Source organism: Callorhinus ursinus, unplaced genomic scaffold (genome assembly GCF_003265705.2).
Source record: "Callorhinus ursinus isolate GAN/ISIS: 27379988/994484 unplaced genomic scaffold, GSC_fseal_2.0 scaffold1, whole genome shotgun sequence".
Taxonomy (NCBI): Eukaryota; Metazoa; Chordata; class Mammalia; order Carnivora; family Otariidae; genus Callorhinus; species Callorhinus ursinus.
In genome coordinates, this window is record NW_027397063.1 from 135,292,313 (window position 1) to 135,315,003 (window position 22,691).

The window sequence follows — 22,691 nt, forward strand, 5'->3', positions numbered from 1 at the left end:
CCTTCCAGGTAGAATTTGTACAATAGCAACCTAATGCATTGGCGCCAATTATGTTGATGATCTCTGCCTCATCCCAAAACATTACCAGAGTTTGACTCACATAAGAAAATCACTTGGAGAGCACCAGGGTGGCTCAGTCAGTTAAGCGTCTGCCTTCCCTCAGGTCATGATCCCAGGGTCCTGGGATGGAGTCCCACATTGGGTTCCCTCCTCAGCAGGAGTCTGCTTCTCCCTCTCCCTCAGCCCTTCCCCATGCTCGTGCTCTCTCTGTCTCTCAAATAAATAAAGAAAATCTTGAAAGAAAGAAAGAAAGAAAGAAAGAAAGAAAAGAAAGAAAGAAAGAAAGAAAGAAAGAAAGAAAGAAAGAAAGAAAGAAAGAAAGAAAGAAAGAAAGAAAGAAAAAGAAAGAAAGAAAAAATCACTTGGGTTGGGCTTGACTTTACCTGTATACATTGATAAAAATGTTCCGTTATAATGCGGTTTGAGACTTTCCTAGCAGCCAGGCCAAGCTGGGGAACATGGTTTGTAGGACTGCCCCCTTGTTCCTGTTTAGTTCTTTGCTCTATACAGAATAAATCTTTTCCTGGACTGTATTTATTTTTTTTCCTACTTCTGGCTGCACATAAGAATCATCTGGGAAGCTTTTAAAATAATCCAGTGCCTGAGCCAAACCCCCAAAGTTCTGATTCATTCACCCTGGTGTAAAGCCCTAGCATCAATATTGTTTGAAAAGATCCCCAGACGATTCCGTTGTGGAACCCAGGTTGAGAAACGCTGATTGCTGCACATATAGGATTTGAACAGAGAAGTCAGGGTATTCACTTAATGTCCCACAGCAAAACAGTACCATTGATTAGGGTCAAAACGTCCCAACCTCTGACTCTAAATCCAGTATAACAAATAAGAGCAAGACTTTGTTACAAAGTTATGGGAGAATCAAAATCCGTTTCCTTCTGGAAACTCACCAGCACAGTGGAGGTAAATACTCATCTAAAGCCTGTCTCACAGTACAAGTGTTTGAAAATCAAGGCCAGAGGATCTGGAGCACTGTAGGGTGGGTTGCAGGTGGGTGACTTTCCAAAGGAGCCAAGAGTTGACCTGGCTCGGAAAGGCTGGGCACCCCTCCATGGTACCATTCATTGTCCACTCATCAGCAGTTGTGTTTCTGCACTTGCTTCAGGGAAACTGAGGCACAGCTGGGGAGAAGCCTGCTTGGGATGCCCGCCCACCAGCCACACAGAGGAAGTGTTCAGCTCTCCTAAGCCACAGCCGATGTGGGCAGTCAGCACACTCTCTGTCTTGGGTCTCTCCTTGTGGAAGGTGGCAGACATCCAGTGTCCTTGGGAAGCCATTCTCTGGGTCCCTCTCCAGTCCCAGTAACCCCCTACAGCTGCTGGCAGAGGCCCTGAACTCTTTCTGAGGTCTGGGCAGACCACCTTGGGGATGGGAGATCTTGTGGGCAGGTGGAAGTACTGGGGGTGAGGAAGGCAGAAGGAGTTAACATACCATAGAGTTTCTGATAAGGGGTTGTTAGGCAGAAGGATAATCAAACTATGGGGGCCTTAAATACCAGGCCATGTTGTGTGGGCTTAATTCTCTTGAGTCACTGGCATATTATAAGTAGGAACATGGCGTAATAGAGCCATCACAAGGCTGGGAGTTTGTGATGTGAAGACTGTGAATGCCTTTCTTCTTTGCCCCCAATGCCTGCCCTCTGCAGTTAGCGGAGGGCAGGGGCACCCATCACATCGTGCCTATGCACCTGGTCTGCACCTGGGCCCGTCTTGCTTCTCATCCCACGTGAGGGTTAGCAGTCTACCAGCAGCACCTCATGATATTTAAAACAACAGTTCCTTCATTATACCTCAAAAGATATATGGAGAAGTGTCCCAGAACGTCTAATATTTCCACATTCTCTTTAGGTTCTGTGTAGATCTCACTCCATACAAAGTCTTCTGCTGACTCCTCTGGAATGAGGTATGAACAAACCAAACAAGGGCAAAAATTCATTAATTCCAAAAGGGTGCTTTCTTTTTCCAGGGCCTCACTCGTAGACGTTTTCCTGACATGTTCACACCCCAAGTATCTCCAACATATGCTTCATACTTTTAGAAATCTGAAGAATTTAGAGTTTCAGTTGGGTAGAGCCTCAATGGAATACTTTTATTATATCTAATGCCGTTTTAGTGGGCTTGAGACTAGGGAGGTTGGGTTGATTGGACAACATCTATAAACCATTGCAAAGAATTTACTGGAGTGGAGAATGATGCCAATAGTCCAGAAATCCTTAAAATCCTCCTTCTCTTCAAGTCCTCTGAAGGGACGCAATCAGGTAATTTCTTAGCATCTATTGTCATGGTGGAACCAGTTACATTATTTATATCTTTCCATCCATGTACTTGGGAATTATAGGCTCTTTCTGTCTGGACACATGATATTCTAATGTTTATGAAAATACTCTTTAGTAGTACACTTTAATTATAATACTTTGTTCTGGGATGATCCAGCCAGGCCTCTTTTATGATCTGTGTTTTTAGTTTTAATCTTAAAAGGGTTGTAAAAATAGTATTGTCTTGCAAGAAAAAAAAAATATGATTAAAGTCGATGCCCATGGAGCAGTAGGGATTATAAACTATTTAAATTTCTCCTGGAAATACTGGATAAAAAGAGAAGCTAAAGAGGAAAGGTAGACGTCTCCAAGGAGAAAACTTGCCCTGGAGGAATGCTTTTAATTAGATTTGGCTTCCCTCAGAAGAGTCTAGCGAAGTGGCTTTCCCTGAGCGCTTCGGGATTTTCCCCTGTGAATAAATTCTCTCCCCCATCCGTCATCTCTCTACGGTGTTCTAGAAACTCACCCTTACTTGACATGCCGTGACTTAAACCCTCCAGAAAACCTTGGAAAAGAAGCCAGTATTTTTTTCTGAAATGTTAATTTCCTTGCTTTAGGCTTATGTAGGCTTTGACTGGAAACTTAATCTGTGTGCCTCGGCTCTGCATTATGTTTCAGGCATTGAAATGGGGCTTAATAAGAATTATTTGATAACCTAGGAGTCAGATGAGCCTCACTTTTTTTTTTAAACAGTCTTTTATCTTAGGCACAGGGATTTGCATTTTGAGAGGTTGTGCCAGCTGACTTGAGCCCTCACAAGTTTCAACTTGTTGCTTGTTGGTCCATTTTTCTCACTTCTGGAACCTTCTGTTGCTGCCACTCATGGTTTATGGGTTTTACTGGGGAACTCTAGTCCAAGTCCCTAATTGTCTTCTGTCCCTACCTCAGCAATAAATACTACAGATAGCCAATCATTGCCTACATCACGCATCCCTTAAAAAGTCGGAAATGAAACATTAACTACAAAGGCCATCCAAGCCAGTAGGCAAGTCTCTTCCCCGTGAGACTTCTTTTCTGGCTCTGCCCTATTTCTCCTTCCTTGTCCCTTGTAGCTTCTGAGGTCAGAGCTCCCTGGAAGCTGAGGAGCCCAGGTCTTTCAGGATTTCTTCAAATCAGTGTTGTCCAATAGAACGTTCTACGGTGATGAAAATGTTCTAAATCTCTTCTGGTGACACATAGCTACTAAGCACTTGGAAATGGCTAGTGCTACTTGAAACCGAATATGTGATTTTATTTTACTTCAGTTATTTATGTTTATGAATTTAGTTATTTACATTTAAATTTAGAAACCCTTGTGTATTCCTGGCTACCATATTACACATATTACATATTACACATATTACAGAGTGCAGCACCAGACCCTTGGCTTCAGAACAATGTGCCTTGACAGAAGCATCTTCTCTTGAGTGCCTTGTGGTCTTCTTTTTTTTTTTTAAGATTTTATTTATTTGAGAAAAAGCGAGCGAGAGAGAGAGTATGAACAGAGAGGGGGCAGAGGGAGGGGAAGAAGCAGATTCCCCACTGAGCAGAGAGCCTGTGATGCAGGACTCAATCCCAGGACCCTGGGATCATGACCTGAGCTGAAGGCAGATGCTTAACTGACTGAGCCACCCAGGTGCCCCTCCCCATGGTCTTCTACCTTCATGAACCAGTTCTTCCCAGGAAAGAAGCTCTCTTCACTTCTGAACTGACTTCTTTATACTGCTAATTTTGATTAATGGAAACATGAGCTTTTTATTTTTATTTTGTTAGATGCACAGACTATTCACACTCTCCATACTTGGGTTCAACATGTCTTTTTTGTTCTATTGTCCTATTTCCTCTGTGAACATATCTTTATTCCTTGTCCCACAACTGCAAATATGCATTTTTTTTTTTCAAATAAGAGGAATTTGTCAGAAAGGTAGAAGTTTTCTCTGGGAACCTAAGGAAGGGATATGAAACTTGACATCGCAGGACAGAGGGAAATGGAAAATTGGAAACAAGTGTTCATTGTGTACCAACTACCACGTGCCAGGCAATGTTGAAAATTCTAGGGTACAGCAGTGAGCTAAACAAAGTCCACTGTACTCAAGCTAGCAGATAGGATTCTACTAATATGTTGGGGATGATAAGTGCAGGGTGAGGGGCAGAGACTGATGATCAGTGTAATTTTAGAAAGGGTTGTCATATTCCTATCTGAAGAAGGCATCTATCTGTGGTAAGAGTGTTCTAGTTGGAGGAATAGCAAGTCCAGATGTCCTAAAACCAGAGTGTGCTTGTTACCTCTCCACACTCTTTCCGCATTCCCATGGTCTCTCATCTTTACTTTTTTTTTATTTTTTTTTACATTTGTAGATACACATTTTTACATTGGACTCCTCAAGATATGGAGCCAGTCTGCAATCCCATTGGTGTTGGTAAAAAGGTTAGATTAAGATGGATGAAAGACTGTGCAGTGTAGTCCAAATGTGCTTTCTCGGTCACCTCTAGGGCCATGCAGCATTGTAACACATCTCAGCTCTCATTCTAGCACTAGGCAGTTTCCAGCACTAGGGAGGTTAAATGAATCAGATTATTTGACTGGGGGGCAAATCCATGGGGCAGAAGTTCGCTGCCCATGAGAGTTTGTACGAAAAGTCTTCTGAAGAACTAGAAGGTATTGTCATTTGACCTCCCAGTGACAATTCAAAACATTTCGAAGTTTGAGTTACTTATTCCACACTTAGCCCTAGTAATGAATGTTATTTTTGTATGCAAATATGGCTCTTCACACTGATGAAGGAGCCCCCTGTATTCCAGTACTCAGTGGCAAGAACAAGGCAGCTTAAGAGCTGTGGCGTGGCTCTCATTTTCTGTATTGAAATGACTACTGGAGTCTTTCTTGACTCCTCCGCAGCCTGTTGACAATGAAAGCAACATCCTCATGTAAATTTTCTCTTACCAACTTCAGGGGGATTGTTATGGCGGGCGTGGAGGGCGATTGACTTTTTACTCAGTGGCGGAGAGCATCACACAAATCGCGGCTCCTTTACCTTATGAGAGCCCTTTCTGCTGTTTACTGCAAATAACATTAAGGTCATGACAGTGATGAGTAATGCCCAGGAAAGGTATAAAGCTGCCTTACACTTTCTTATCCAACTGCACTGTGAGAAAACAAGCAAAGTTGCCCAGTTTAAGGGCAGATTCTCAGATTTCATTTAAAATTTCCTACTCTTTGTTGTCCCTTCTTGAAGACTTCACAATGCTTTAAAACGTGTTTCTTTTTTATTTCACTTCCTCTGCTTGAAAAACACGAAGGGGAGGTTTCAAAGTATTTGGTGTTATCTTAGAAACCAAAGTGAATCTGAATGTGCCTTTTAGTTCTCTTATGCCAGCTAGGTCAGGGTAGTTTGGCTGCTGCTAGTCAGATAAAAGTCTCCCCAAATTCTTTTAGAAGTGGATCGCAGTTTTAATATAATGCTAAAACTATACCAGGAGTGGTTTTTACTTTCCTGTCCTTAAAATTGTATTTCTTTGCCTTAATTTTTACTTAAGGGAAAATCAGCCTTAAATAGATGGCAGAGTAGAAGGAGCTTGATTTGGAATTTTTGGCTTTTAATTTAACATTTACTGAGCCCCTGTTTTGTGACAGACCCTGGGCCGAGGCTATCCACCTTGGAACAAGACAGAGGATGGTCCCTGACCTCATGAAGCTTACAGCCTGCTGTCGGCCCACCTCAGCAAGTTACTTTAAACACTTTCCTCTTCTGTAAAATGGAAGCAATAATGCTAATCTTCCATAGCCATTTGTCAGACGTAATCAAGGTATAGATCAAGTAATAGGATGTTTTTATACAATCATACATGTTATTATTACTTATCATTCAAGCTGAGCCCAGAAATGGATTCAGAATAAACAGAGATGTTTCTAATGCTGGAGGTTGTTTTTTTAAACTGCTAGAGTGAATGTCTGTGCTCTAAACCAGAATTTCCTCCACATCCCCCATAAAATTAGAGGAAATGCCTATAAGGGCTGAATGGAAAGTGATCCTTTGTCATCTGACATAATTTTCCTTCCTTCCAACCTCGGGATGCACGAATGTTTTTTCTTGCAACATGGATCAGCTGCAGTGATCAGGTTTAAGCCCGAGTGTTAACAGGGGATGTGGACCTCCCAAAGTTGCAAAGAGTGGGTTTCTCAACAAGCAGAGAAAACAAAACTTAAATCACACTGCTTGATAGTCCTGAAGCCATTTTTCTTATTAAGCTGAAACATAGCATCTCATTGTATTTAACCAGAGCTGCCAGGTCAAAGCTGGGGCATGTTTGAATGATTCAGCTCACTTGACTTTTGGGAGTTGAATTGTGAGTATTTTCCAAAACGAAAGGGACTTGAAGATCGTCATATTCAGCCCACCTGTTTGGTCAAAGGATGGGCACAGAGAGTGGTTGAGTAGCTTCCTGGAGAACTCAAAGCCAGCTCACAGTTTGTCCAGAGCTTTCTCTGCTGCAGGCTGCTTCTACTCCCAGCGTGAATTCTCCTCCAGTGGAAATTGTATAGCAGTATCACATAATTAATTTTTACATGAGTAAATGGCTTCACGAAGAAGAGATTAAGGAATATTGATTTCCATATATCTGAATGGCACAGAACACTTCTTAACTAGATACTTAAAAATCTAGTCCAATTGTTGCTTATATTCTTCTCCGATTTTCTCATCAGCTGTGAATCAAATTGTACTGGTTTTATTTCCATGAGAAAGAAGGCCAAATATAACTTCATTTCAACAATTTAGAATTCCATAATCTTCAGGCGCCTCGGTGCCTTCCCATCTCTGCATGTCAAACTCGCTAATTTTATTAGCATTTTGCCAAATAACACACGAAGTGCCTCAAAGCCAAGGCAGATCAGCTGTCCCTAGTGAACGTTGTGCAAGAGTCAGCAGAGGTTTCGAAAATCGAACTCGATCCTCAAGTTACTACCTATTTGCTAGACCTAAGCTGGTTATGAACAATATTTTAAAATTTGGCTCTAGAAGGGTGTTTAAAGATCCTGAGCACTCTTGCGAACTTGATTATAACAGTCGTTGATTCCATTATATCTCTTTGAAAGCTTTGGACCAAGAAAAAGTTACTATTTGTCTATTCACTCAAATTTCCTGAAATATTTTGTAGAAGTCATCAAACTGCTGCGTTCTGTTGATGAGTAGGAATAGATTTACCAAACTCTTAATTATCTTGTCATGCCTTTCCTGTAATTTTCTTTTGTGAGAGAGTGTTGCATGCCGTGTTACTTTTCTAACCAGAGTGCTTGTGTGGCACTTTTTATCGTCCAGATGATTTTCACATGTAGTTCAAGCATGCTTTCTCTTCATCCTGACCCTAGAAAGTACCATTTCATACATCAAGAAATGGGGGTTCTAAGAAGTCAGGTGGCTTGCCTTGGGTCCCATGGCTCTAATTAATGGCAGAACCTGAACTCCGAAGTCTTTGACTTTAAAACCGTTGGACTTCACCAAGCTGCCTGTGTTATATATGTCTCCCAAAATAAGTGAAGTAATTACAAAAAAACAAAGCTTTTTCTAAGAAATGTACTGCTCCCTTGCCCCTCCCTGCCCCCCCCTCAACCTCTTCTGGCCACACTCAGTGTCTTTGCTTTCTGCTGGAGGGAGTATAAAGTTCTGCTCGGGAACCTTTACAATGGGGATGGCTATCACACTACCAGTATCAGGAGCGCTGAGGGTTTTCTTGTGACCCGTGGCTTTGTTTCTCATTAGCTGTCTGTCATTGACCTTGGATAGTTATTTCACCTCTTTGACCTTTAATTTCCCCATCCATAAAATGGTGATGACAAAACCACGTGGTGCTTGTGATGAGCAAATGAAATAATCATCACAACACTTGGTATTGGACTAGGCATTTGGTCTGCATTTAATAAATTGTGTAGAAATAACTATTATTATTATTATTATTACTATCTCATACAGATCTGATTTCTAAAGTAGAAAATTTTCCTTCTCCTTGAACTGAAATAAGTGAGTGTCCACATTAGTGAATCAAATACTTACTGGAAAATACCCATATTAGAGAGTTATACATGAATTTTTGCATTCCAGTTAAACCTCCAATACTAAGCATCTGACTCTTTGTTTCAGCTCAGGTCATGATCTCAGGGTCCTGGGATCTAGTCCCACATCAGGCTCTCTGCTCACTGGGGAGTCTGCTTCTCCCTCTTCCTTTGTGTTCTCGCCCCCACCTCTTTCTCTCAAATAAATACAAAATAAAATCTTTAAAAAAAAATAAGTAAACCTCCAATACTGGAAGAAAGAATTGAGTGGACATGTTAATAAATCATTTATGGTGAAAATTCAGATGGCCACAGGGGCCAGACAGGGCTACGTAGGAGACACGAGGGAGTACCAGGGAGTGCAAACATACGAGTCCTCGTGCCACCTCAAGGGCCCACCGCCCCTTACCAGCTGACTGAGGACTGTCATCAGGGGACCCTGTAGGCCCACTGCTGCCACATCTTTTTAGTTTCTTAATTGGAGTTGGAAATATGGCTTTTCATGTGAAATATCCTCATTTTAAAACTTGGGTCACATTTTCAAAAGAAAAGAGTTTAGGCCAAACAGAGCGCATCGGGGGGCTGTCCGTGGCTCACGCAGTCCTGTCTCCCAGCCTGGTGTACTCCCAGGTTACTTTGTGGTCAGAAACCAAGCATCTGGGACCTCACCCCTTAAAGAAGTATCTCACCTGAGTGCTATGGTATTTCCCACCCTTTTCCAGAGTGGGAATAGGGGAATCATCTGCTTTGACCGGTATTTTCACATACTTAATACAACTGTAATTGAAAAACCTCTCAGGCACCAGGCATGCACGAGGACGCTGCAGCACATTTTGAAGAAAAGGGGAGAAAACCTCTACAGAGAAATTTCTAAATGAAAAGCCCGATCTCACAGGAAATTGATATGCAGGCCAAATTCCTTGCTTCACTGAAGCAAATGGCTAATCTCAAGTGCCTATTTTTCTGATTGTCTAATAGTTTTTACCTTTAAAAAAAAAATCCCTTCCCAGATTTTCTATTAGTTTTGGAATTTGGCATTAGGTTGCCTCAGCACTTCGAGATAAAGTATTGTTTAAATCTTAAATGAATAACTTCATTAAAAAGCACATCTTTATGAAGAGCCTTTCCATTTCCAAGGTTCTTGAAATAAAAATCATTTATGTACATTTTTTTTTTGGTTCCCTGCAAGAACGCAAGAATCTTGAGGAAAAAGGATTATGTCTTATACTATCCACTCTTGCCATCACAGTTTAATATGAGGCCGCTCACAGAGCAGATACATAATGCATGTTGGTTTATGTCGGCTGATTTTTCTGGTAACAAATTATTTGAGCTGAATTGGAATGCGATAGCACTCCATAAATCATGCGCTCATTATCTTGCCTCTATCAGGCTATTTACCAATGCTGTTTTGACTGTCACCAAGGAGTTAGTTCATCATATTTACTTGCAGTAATCTCTGGGTCCCTTTGCTTGTTGCCACAGTATACCATTCAAGTCGTATCAACTCAGGGAGAATTGTTTTCTCAGTTACTATTACTTTACATAAAGTACCAACTTTCAAGCATTTCCCAGCAAAAGAACAGTTAATATTTTGACAGTATGTGAAATAGGGCCAAATTGTACCCCTTCACTTGGTATAGTATCCCATTTGCATTGACGTGGCTTAATTTTTTCAACTGGTTTCCTCTTTTCCTCAGCCCCAGCCCCTGCATGCGCCTGGTGTCGGCTCATCTCAAAGTCTCGACAGTTAGGATTTGCCAGATAAACACACTGTGAAAATCAGCTTTCTCAATGATAAACTGAAATTGCCAAGTGTGGACGGTGGTATTTGTTGCCAACTACTCACCCCTGCCCAGCCCTCCAAGGGCTGTTTTTCTACTAGATCCTATTAAAGATGAAGGAGAATGATCGCGAGAGTTAAAAGTTTTTCAGCTCTTTGAATATGGCAGAAATGCTGGTATTCTGAAATACTGCCTTTGGCAATAAGATAGATATTTCCATCTGCAAGAGTCATTTTAAATGTTTGGGTTTTGTCACCTGATATGTGACCTGATTCTGGGACATATATCCAAAAAAAAAAAAAAGAAAGCAAATTCAGCAAGGGTTGGGAGAACTCAAGCTGCACTTCATCCTCAACGATCCAAGAAATTCAGGGCTAAGCAAGAAAACAGAGTGTGCACATTGGGAGCTATTTGGAGCTCTAGGGGCTGGGGAGTGTTCAATTGAGAAGTTTGCAATCGAAACCCCAGCTCAGTTATTTTATGTTTGTCCCTAGAAAATGCCAATTACTTTTCCATTCAGCTACAGCTTGTTTTATTCTATTTATGGCTTTTAAAAATTTCCTTGTAAATCAAATCTTAAAAATCCTCTTTTAAATACACAGTCAAGTTTTCAATTTAAAGTACCCTATTGGATGAATCCCTTTGAAACATGCCTTAATCCCTTAATTTACTTGTTTGGTGAATACAAATTTCTATGTTTGTTTATGCAGTTTCCTTAAAGCAATCCATAGTGAACAATTCAACTCATTTTAGCCAGAAAGGCTAAAAAATCAAAAGCAAGAACACAAGAAAACAAACCTTCAAAGCTAAATTCCTCAGTTGAACAAGTCAAAGAGGGAGGAAACACACACACACACACACACACACACACACACACACACACACCCTCCTCTCTGATTCATTCAGTTACCTATGCTTCACACACACACACACACACACACACGCACGCACGCACCCCTCCTCTCTGATTCATTCCGTTACCTATGCTTCAGTGAAGTTTTATTAGGATGGTTGACAACTGTCCAGATTCATTAGTTTATTTGCCAGCCCCTGACATTTAAGTTTTTAAACCAGGCCTTGAGTTTATTCAGTTCATTTCTTGAGTAGAATATTTCTATTATGAGAGTAGACGGACAAAGTCTGAGATGCCATTCTTGGCCCTTGTCGCTTCTGCTGGGACTTTTTCTCTGCCTTCTCAACTCTCCTTGCCTTTTGTAAATCTCACTTGGGTCAAGCCAGGCGTATGAACAGCATACACACCAGAGCATGCATGTGCCCCTCAGCCTTCCCATCTGCAGAATGCAGGATGCATATTTGTTGAATGATTCTCTGTCTTCAGAGATCTCATCTCCACATTGTCTGCATCCCTCATTCTGCTCAGCCTCTCCTGGTCTGAGCAATGTTCTCAGCTCAGAGGACCTTTTTGTCCTTCCCCTGCCTCTCAAAACCAGCCATTCTTCAAGGACAGACTCCTCCTTGAAACTGGGTATGCCTGTAACAGCTCTCTTTCCTTTCCTGACCTCATGCTTGCATTTAAAGGCAAGTAGGTAACGTTTGATAATTCTGCTTCTCCAACTAGAATGTAAACCAGAAGAGGGCGGGGGCCAGGTTGATGTGTGTTTTAAATCTCTTACTGTGTGGAGAATATCACAGACACTTGACAAGTCCTTAACTGTTCACCATGTGGTAGGCAGTTTCGGTGTGGAATGACTGGAATGATTTTTCTGCCATTTCAAAGAGATTTTAGAGTATTGATTAGGTCATCCTTGGGAGATTTTTTAAAAGTATTATTATTACAGAGGGGCACCTGGGTGGCTCAGTCGTTAAACGTCTGCCTTCGGCTCAGGTCATGATCCCAGGGTCCTGGGATCGAGCCCCGCATCGGGCTCCCTGCTCCATGGGGGGCCTGCTTCTCCCTCTCCCTCTCCCCCTGCTTGGGTTCCCTCTCTCACTGTGTCTCTCTCTGTCAAATAAATCAATAAATTCTTTTAAAAAAAGTATTATTATTACAGAACATTTGCATGAAAATGGAAGAATTGATGTATTCAGGCCACTTGTCTCTATTTCTCTCCTCCCCATACGCTGGTCCCCAAGTTAACTATGTGATGGTTTCATACTGATCCTGGTGCCCCAGAGACCATATGGAACCATCACTTGAAGGAAAGCCCACCTCCCCTGCTCTCAAGATGTTTATAATTACTTAGAGAATGAGGGTTCAGCACTTTTAAAACTAAAAAAGAAGGTATTGCATTGTGTTAGACTCTCCAGGTATGCCGTGGAGAAGAAAAATATTCCTGAAATATCTTTGACTTAATCACGAGGTGTTTTTGTTTGTTTATAGTAATTGGCCGAAGTATTTTATTCACTTGGAAATGTCTTTCTCTCCTGGGGGATCATGAAGGGATGGACTCCTCTGAGGCTGCTTGACTTGCGGCTTTGTTCTGGAGGGGAGGACGTGTGTGACGGGTCCATACACTTGTCCCACCTGGTCTCGGGGGCCGTGGGTGTTTGTTGCCAGCCATCACAGACCATGGCGGCTGTCTGCCAGATGGTTGCCTCAGTGTCTGACTCTGAAATGCCAACTGCAATTAAAAACCTTCTTTCAGAGAACAAGTCTTTCAATTCTGGGCCCATATGGTGATCAGAGCCTCTGGGCCTGTGATCGTTTACGAGGCCAGACTCAAGAGAAAAGCAGATGGAAAGAACTGTAAGATGAGACATGCTTGTAAAAAAGGTGAGGAATAGTATTTAATTTTGCTGGATCCAGCATGAGTGGAGAAAGGGGAAATAATGGCCAGTCAAAAACTGGGTTTACCCTCGCCTTCCTGCTCAACACGTGAACCAGCAGCATGGGCATAACCTGGGACCGGTCTCAGCTCCTACCTGTAATGCTCACTTTAATGAGGACTTGGGCTTGGCCAGGTTACAGGTCCCGGTTCTTTCATCAAACATTAACCTGGGGGGCGTCGCTGTGAAGGTCCTTTGCAAATGTGATTAGCAACTGCAATCAGTTGACTTTAAGTAAAGGAGGTTACCCCCGGTAATGTCACTGGGCCTCTTCCAATCAGTTGGAAGGCCTTAGGAGCAGAAAAGGTTTCCTGGAGAAGAAATTTCAGTCTCAACACTGCCGCATTCATTCCTGCCTGAGTTTGCAGCCTGCTGGCCTGCCCTATAAATTTCAGACTTGCCAGCCCCCCTATTGCATGAGCCAATACACTACCCCACACCTGTGGGTTAAACGTACTCCCAAAAGCTTTGTGTCCCTCTTAACATCTGAGAAGCACGGCTGAGAAGCATACTGAGTTCTGTTTGCCAGTTGCCATGGATTATTCTTTGAGTTGCTGCACATAGTTGTATCGGTTTTCCTGGTCCTGCTCTGAAACATAGAGCACTAAGCAAGACAGCCACAGGTGTTTGTAGAATAAATGAATTCTTAGGTGCCTCCCCAAAACACACCCCTAAACAATAGTAGATAGATGCATGAATTCAAAGGTACGTGAATGCCTTCCTGGCAAAGTGTTTAAGATTATTTGTAGAGTCTTGAGATTTTTACCTACTAGCTCAGTTGACACTGTTCCAAAGATATGGACTAAGAATTTATATCCAAAATTCCCTGTATTTATCTGGAGTAAACCTAAGCCTTCTTAGGCTGCTCATCGCTGAACTTCAAAGACAACAGTACTTTTCCAGAAATAGACACAGCTAAGCATCGACTTAATTCATGTTCTCAAACCCTGGAACTTGTGTCTTCAGGCAGTGAGTTTGGGGAAAATGTGCCCTAAAATGAGGAAGGCAGCATGACCTAGACTGAAGGGTTTGATATTACTCATGGGTTTGTTTGAAGAGAAGTGAAATATGATGTGCCATGTGATCCCATCATATGCTGAAAGAAGCTGCCCATGCTCACTTCCTTTGGTGAATGACTTTCTAGGTGAGAGACACTCTTATTGGAACCTCTTTCTGGGGGACATTATGAATAGTTAATTTGCCTATTATGGGTAGAAAATTCCCGGAGGATTGTCAGCTGCACACAGAGGGCCTAGAGACACTAAAATACACTACCTTAATATGAAAATATATTAATTAAAGACACAGGAGAGTAATTTAACCTGGATTGGAAGTCATTTTGAAGTTGGTTAGGGTTTATTCTGGGGTTAATTAGATGGCTTTTGTTGTGCTGTTTAAGGTAATAACTTTGTCCCTGGCAGTTCACATATATCCATTTATTCATCATGACTTAGGCTTCATGAACATTATTGAACATAAAGTGTTTGATACCCGTGGTCACAATGGTAACTTCTTTTCCCAATGACTGGAATGCACAGATGTAATCCGAGCCTACAGTGAATAGCCATCACCACCCTTCCTGCCCCCAGGAGCCCTGCACCCCACTCTGATTAGCGGTGAACTACTTAGGGTGTTTTCCGTGACCCTGGAGGATACTGGACTAGTCCTTGGATTCTTCAATAGGGGTTTACAGGTCTTCAGGGAGTCTGTAAGTCAGCCTTCTGCAATGATGAGCACAACTTTGTACATCTGTCTCTCGGCCCCTTCTCCCCAGCATGACTCCAGAGATTTTTATCCAAATTAGGTGACCTCCAACAAAGCTTGAGGGCAGCTTTGCCCTTTACACTTCACCCTATCCCACCAACAGACATACTCACAAGGGAGAATGCTGGCTTAAAGAGGAGGCTGACCACTATTGACTGGCTGGAGTTGTCAAGGTGGGGAGCCTCCTGAGGCCAATTAGCTAAGGGAGTGGCTGGCTAGGGAAGGGAGGGAGGGGGATTATAGTGAATATGCCCTAGGTAAAGGCTTTCAAATTTTGCAAAAAAAAAAAAAAAAAAAAAAAAACAGAAAAGAAACAGCGGCTGATCAAGCTAAAAAGTCTGTTCACCTTCGCAGTGTTCGCTTTTACAATAATAAAGAGAAAAAGGAGGCCTCCTTACTGGGTACTTATGACGTGATATGTGGTAACGTACGCACTTTAGCTGGCACACAGTAGGTGCTTAGGTGTGTGTGCATTCCCATTGTAAGCCGTCCCCTCCCCCCATGGGCCTGAGCCTCCAAGTGTGGAGGCCTTTTTCCCAGAGGTCATTGCAAAGGTCTGCTCTTTCTGGGCCTTGCTGTAGGCAGTGGACCTCATACACCTGCAGGTCTCCAGGGACCTCAATCGCAGACTGTGGTCTGAGTGACACCCCAGAGCTGGGCAGCTTGGTGGCCCTTCTTTATTGTTTTTTTTTTCTTTTCAATGGCCCTCTTTTGTGTCTTCACTGTTGATTGTGTTTTGTAGGCATTAGATCTAAACCACTTATACTTGTCAACACGTCTGTGGCCGCCCCTGTGGCTTCCAACAGTGGACTCACTGTTGGCACGTCTCTCCTTTCACTCCTGACTCCTCTAGCTTTTCTCACCCTTCTTAGCTTGTGTTAGAAAGGCATTGGCCAGCCCAGCAAAGGACTCCTTTCCATCTGAGGTGTAAAAGGCTTCATCACATAGCTTTCGGGTCCTGGTTTTTACAAGGAATCTCCTTCCAGATTTATTGAAGGGCTGGTCCTTCATTGTCACAGGAGATGTGTGTGTGTGGCGGGGGGTGCTTTTTTGTTTTCTGCTAATCAGGTTGTTTTCAACTCATTCCAGGTCAGGGTTCTCTGCCTTGGGTGCACGTTAGAATATCTGGGCAGCTTCGAAAAATCTCGATGCTCAGGCCACCTTCCAGAATAATTAAATCAGTGTATCTGGAAGTGGGACTCAGGCTCATTATTTTTTTTAAACCTCTCTAGGTGATTGATTCTAACATGCCCTCAAAGTTGGTAACTACTAATACAGGCTAAAATCCTCAAATGCGAGAAGGCTGAATTCCATTTCATGGAGGCTTGATTTTATATTTAAAAACAACAAAGCTTCCTAACCTGCAAATACGTGTTTGTTTGTATGAAACATACTCTCTATAAAAAAAATTCACATAAATGGAACATGACCCAGATTTTTATTGTTTTACCCATGCTTTTAGGGAAATCTAAGGGGTTAAATTAGTTGCTTCACAAATAGATCCAACTCTAACTATTGTAGAAAAAAATATATATATTCATTGTCATCTTACTCCCAAATTGAACACAAAGTTCAGAAAGCATTTTGGCCTGTATTTTTAGCTTAGCATAAAGCTCTTGGTCTGGGAGACAAATTTCAAAATAGTTTGTTGCCTAAAAATACACTTCCTGAAATGAACTTGAGGCCTGAGAGGGATGAATGGTTTTTTTTTTCTTCTATATTTAATGTTACCACAAGAAAGCAAATCTTAAATTTATATATGTTTGTATTTTTAGAGACCCAGGAAACAGGTGCCATGCCCAAGCGACGAGGGTTTCGTGGCAAAGTGTGGATGACAGAAATCAAAAATTCACGGGACAGAGAGAGACCGTGGGAGGGCGTTGAAGTTGTCTGTCTGGCTTTAGGCAGGAGCATACTTGACACAGGGAGGAGATGAGGAGCCTCAGGCCCTTCTAAGGGAGAGCCCTGGGAGAAGCACACCTCCCAATAGCCAGTGGCTGGTCCAGTGCTATAGGTGGTCTAGGCACGTAATCTTTCTTAGTCTAGCCTGAAAGTGTCTCTAAGTTCATGTTTGTTGACCAAATGCCTCGTAACCTTGTCTTACTTCACTTGACTCTCTAAACTCAACCCTTTATTTACTTATTTTTTTAAAGATTTTATTTATTTGTGAGAGGCAGAGAGAGAGACTGAGCACGAGCAGGGGGAACGGCAGGCAGAGGGAGAAGTAGGCTCCCCACTGAGCAGGGAGCCCGATGTGGGGCTCCATCCCAGGACCCTGGGATCATGACCTGAGCTGAAGGCAGATGCTTAACAGCTGAGCCACCCAGGCATCCCTAAACTCAACCCTTTAATTTCCACTTTTTCCAATAGAAATGGATCTCTTGGAGGAAGAAGATGGGGCAGGCGGTGTTACACCTTTTTTAATGGTCTCTCAACATGTAGCATGTGTTTTGCTAAGAACGGTCTGCCTTATAATATGCTATAGATGACTGTGAATGAATATTGCATTTATAATCACCACCCTCCCCATCTGAGTGAAGAAGTTCTATATCGTTTCCCACTTGGTATAAAGAGCCAAATGTGAACTTCTTATATTCAGTCCTTGTGTATTCACTATTCACTCACTCCTTCAACAAATTTCGGATACCTTCTATGGAGCAGGTCCTCTTCTTGACACTGGAGACCCAGTATGTAAACAAGGCAGACAAAAGCTCCAGGAGCTTGCATTCGGGTGGATAGATTATAAACAAGTAAGTGAGTGAGATAGTTGTGCAGGAGATAAAACAGAATCCTGTGCCAGTTACTTGTGGGCTGCTTTAGGATGAAGAGGTGACATTAATTGGCAACCAGAAAGGGGACAAAGGGAATTGCAAGTGATAGGCTCTGAGGAGGAAGGAACTTGGCTTCTTCCAGGGAGGCCCATGTGTCCTAAAAGGTAATGAACACGGAGTAAATATGGGTTGGTGGTGGGGGATGAAGTCAGAGAGGCGGCGGGGAGCAGACTCTCAAGGTGTGGAACTCAGCTTTTCCACACCTGCAGGACTCCAGTGCTCTGAGCCTCGCCAGTGTTTGGGATTCTGTCTCAGAGACAGTCAGTGTTGGTTAATCACCTGATTTCCGTCAAAGCAATTAGAACCAGTCTTTTTTTTTTTAAGATTTTATTTGTTTATTTGAGAGACAGAGCACAGAGGGAGAGGGAGAGGCCGACTCGCTGCTGAGCAGAGAGCCCGATGCAGGACTTGATCCCAGGACCCTGAGACCATGACCTGAGCCGAAGGCAGACGCTTAACTGACAGCCATCTAGGCACCTCTAGAACCAGTCTCTTGCAAAGAAGGCCCTTAGAGCTCTTCCTATGCAGGTCAGGAGAACGAGGGCAGTGTCCTGTCTCACCTACAGTGTCTCCTCTGAGTTGGCCAGCACCCTTTCGGTGCACTGCACAGCTCTGCTCCATTGTGACCTGTCTCTGCCCATCTGGGTGGTAACTCTTGTCAGGATCCCGTATCCTCTGTCCTTCTGTTTTGGGTTACCCTATCCTCATTTGTTTCCTTGTCTATCTACTCAACTAAAGGATAATTTCCTTAAGTTAGCATTCTCTGTGCTCCTAGCACCCAGCACTATGCAGTGGACCAATCAGATCTATGTTTCTTGATTGAACGATTGTGTTTGGAGAAAGAGTGCCTTATGGTAATCAAGGACAAAAGCAAGAAGTTACTCAAACCCCCCGCCCCCCGCCATACCCCCCTGCAGTGGTTTTCATTACGAATTGCCTACGTGAAGGAAATTCTAATCTGATGTGAAGGCATTACTTTGGTTCATTTGAAATTGCATAACACCATCAGGAATTCACTGGCAGGCTGCCTAGCAGTGAGATACTCATTTAATGTGTCTTTCTTTCCTCTCCCCAGTTAATAATGACATGATGGTCACTGACAACAATGGTGTCATCAAATTTCCGCAATTGTGTAAATTTTGCGATGTGAGATCTTCCACCTGTGACAACCAGAAATCCTGCATGAGCAACTGCAGCATTACATCCATCTGTGAGAAACCACATGAAGTCTGTCTGGCTGTCTGGTAAGGTGGCCTTTGAAAAATGTCCGTTTTGCCCTCCTTTTGTAAGTGATGCACACCGGGGTACATGGAGTCAGGGCTCTCTCCATGCCCCTCACACGTCCCTTTCTTTCAGGCCATCTCTCTTTCAAATGATTACATGTAATTTCCAGAGAGATTCTGTCCTTCCTCAGACACATACACACCCATGTGTATCTATATTAATGTGCGTGCGACGGGATATAAGATGACCGTTAATGTTTACAATAAATCCGGGCCTCTTCTCTGTATGAAGGAGAGACATTTGCCACTTGTCATTTTAATTGACACCTGCTTGGTACCGCAGAGGGACACCGGGAGCTTTGTTCTTCTGAGGCCATCTCCGTCTTGTTCTGTGGAAGGAGAGGAGATGAAAGGCGGCCTGTTGGAAGAAGAAAGCTTTTGTCAAAAAAAAAAAAAAAAAAGGAAGCTTTTTGGAGAACCAGAAGAACAACCCATTCTGTACTCAGAAGCCCTGGCCAGGTCACTCACAGCACCACCGGCTACATGCAACATCTTCTTGGATCAACACTGCCTATTTCTCTTAGATCACATTCCCTCTCTCCCCCTCCCTTCTTCCGTATTCCCTTCATATTCTCTCTCTCTCCCTCCCTCCCTGTCCCTCTCCCTCTCATTCCCCCCTTCCCCCCACGTTAACACACACACACACACACACACACACACACACACGGTGCTCACAAATCCTTTGATGCCTTCATAATTACAGATTGGGAGTATGAGCAAGAGATAAAAGGAAAATAGAGATTAAAAGAGCCCCCCTTTTATAAAAGTGTATAAATTTGTTAATGAAATATAACATTTATAGACTTATTCTGATGTTTTGAATTTATCAGCCAATTTTTTTTAAGTCAACTATGTGTCTCCTGGCCAGTTGGCAAATGAGAATATAAACCCAAATATCCCCTGCCTCCTCGTTGGGGGAATAAGTCTTTTGACCACATATAGTTAGACTTGATGATAGATCTGTAAAGCTTGCAAATTTCCATACATACTGCAGATGAACTAGTTTGGCAAGCACGAAAAGAATGTTAACAGCAAAGAGCTGTCATGTTACCTTGTTGTACCTGCCAACTTCATTCAGGTCCGGTTCTGAGCAATGCTTTTGCAAAAGGGATTTTGACAAAGATCGTGTCCAGAGGCAAAGGGCCCAGTATGATTGCAGGCTTAGGAAGTTGGCGATGTGAGGAATGGCTGACGGAATCAGACACAGCAAGTCCAGTAGAGAGAAGACATGGATGAGTTCTGTTAAGAGATACTGGATGGGCTCTCAAGTAGAAAATATAAGAAACTTGTTCTGTGTAATTCTGAAGGGCAGAAAGAGGATCCATAAAATTTACCAGGGGACAAACTTCAGTATAAATTTAAACATTTTCACAATCGTGGTTTCCCAACAACAAAACAGGCTTCCTCCTCTGAGGAGTCAAAGTTCAGGAGGTGCTGGGGGACCACCCATCAAGTCTAATGCAGAAAAGATTGAGACACCAGACTGGGTGACCTCAGCTCTTCTTCTTTGCTTCTGTTCTCTGCTGATCATCTTCACTTGAATCTGCACTGTGGCAGGAGAGCTTACTTCTGCTACCCCAAACAGGCTCATCTAATAAAGTCATTTTTTCTTGACCCACCTTACAAACCTCAACTATTGAATGTGAATCAAGTCTCTCTAGGATTACAGTCTCTGTAATGAAGCATTATGTTACTCGCTGTCTCAGGAAATGTGAGCATGTAGGGGAGAGGAAACCTCCCTGTCTCCTCGCTGTTCCCACCGTAAAGAGTTAATGCAGTGAATGTTGTTTGTACCTGTCTCGGCAAGACAAATACTCCTGTGGAGTGGAATGTCAGGAAGGAGAAAGGGAAGTGAGAGGTGCTGTGGTACACCTCGCTGATCCCCCTCAGCACTGAGGCACTCCCCCCCTCAGCAACTGGCAGCAGTAGCTGCTGAGGGATCACCCCGAGTCCCTCCAGGGGACTACCCACCACCCCCACCCCCACTCACTGGAGCTTCTTCCCTCATTTGGCCCCTCATAAGTTTGCTCCTCTCCATAGGCAGTCAGCATCCCATGACTGGTTGATGCCAGCGTCCAAAATGCCTGGCCACTTGGCCTCCTTCAGGGTGGCTCTGACTGGCCATCTTAGCTTCACGGCTTCTAAGGGATCAGTGAGTCGGTTGCTGTGATCTGCATCGTGGCTCCACCCCCACTGTGTGCGGGGTGCTGCTTCCCTTACAGGTGGCTTTCCGAAAACTCTCTGCACAGAAATCTCACAGCCTTAAGGTCTGTTTCCAGGGAACGCAAACCAACGGCCAGATGTGGAAACTGAAAGGCTCTACCCTGGTAATACATTGCAGTGCCTTTATGAGTCTTAGTGTTCTTTTCATTCATTTGCTGGTTTGTTTGTTCATTTAACTGATGGCAGTTACGCACCCATACCATGTCAAATGTGTAAGTTCTCTCCAAGGATAAAAATCTTGTGGAACCAAAATTAATTTTATTGTCGTGGTTCTTTTGTGAGTGGATAGTGACAAACCTCTTCAATGGCTCAGGGCAAATGTTTCAGGACAAAGAAAAAGTCTGTATTTGGTTCATTATATTTTCCCTTCTTATGCTCAACTGTATCCAAAGATATTTTGCAAAGTCAGTTCTGCCTGCCAGGGAACACTATTATAGGAGTGAGTGGGGGAAGAAGTTAAGGACTTGCGCCAGGCTCAAGTATTCTAACTGAATTTCCTCTCTGCAATTTTAGTCCTCTAAGCTGCAAGGGGGTGGAAAGCAAGAGGCTCTGGAAGAGCTGCCCAGTAGTTATAGAGCAGCTTTACATCAGGACTCACAGTTCCTTCTTCATTCCATTCCTTGGCTTCTAGAAGCTTCCCAAGGAAGAGACATCATGCTTTTACCTGGGGGCACCAAAGACTCAGCGTGCCTTGATTTTGTTACCCAGACCAGAAAATAACACACACACACACACACACACACACACACCCCACTACTGTGGGGACAGAGAGGAAGGTGCTCTTGTTTCATGGCTGCCATTTTTGCCAAGACTTCCCAGGAGCTTTGGGGTTAAGGATAAATGGATTTTTATTTATTTATTTATTTTTTTTTTTAAAGATTTTATTTATTTATTTGACAGAGAGAGACACAGCGAGAGAGGGAACACAAGCAGGGGGAGTGGGAGAAGCAGGCTTCCCGCGGAGCAGGGAGCCCGATGCAGGGCTCGATCCCAGGACCCTGGGATCATGACCTGAGCCGAAGGCAGACGCTTAACGACTGAGCCACCCAGGCGCCCTAAGGATAAATGGATTTTTAAACATACATAGTTTGTTGTGTGATCATGCCTTCCCTGCTAGCCACGCTAGAATAAGAATTCCAACTGTGGCGCTTCCTTTACCAGTAGAGACCTACTTAGCAAGGGCTTGCTCCTTTTGTGCCCACTTGAGTGTTAGTTCCAGAACCAGAACCCTTGAACTCCTTCACAAGAGCATGGATGGCTCTCCTGGAGTCAGCTCTGGGTTGCATGGAAGTCAGCCACATTGACTCCATTCCTGGTTGGACTGTTCCATCTGTGCCTTCATTTCTGCTCTTCTTAACCCCTTGTTGACATATCATCCTTTTGTGTCCCTAATGGTGGCGCCATCAAAATTACTCTTTCCCGTGGATATGGCCCTGCCTTTTTTCCAGGTGAAGGCTGTATTTTCGCTGCTTCTTGCCTCCAACCTGCTTGCCATTCTGTTTGCTGCAAACAGTGAGCTTGTGGGGTGGGGTGGAGCGGCTGGTGAGTGTGAGCAGGCATGCAGGCACATATGGACCCTCAACCGCCGGCACTCAGAATCCT

General features: G+C 43.3%; 1 protein-coding gene across 2 annotated transcripts in view; it reads left to right on the forward strand.

The window, feature by feature from the left end:
• Positions 1–22,691, forward strand: part of TGFBR2 (transforming growth factor beta receptor 2) — an 89,574-nt gene that overhangs the window by 16,976 nt on the left and 49,907 nt on the right. For both annotated transcript variants that reach the window (XM_073901176.1, XM_025883364.2), the window contains exon 2: positions 18,659–18,827. In XM_073901176.1, the coding sequence (XP_073757277.1) occupies positions 18,670–18,827 (158 nt within the window). In that variant the 5' untranslated portion in view covers positions 18,659–18,669. The remainder of the gene's footprint in view (positions 1–18,658; positions 18,828–22,691) is intronic.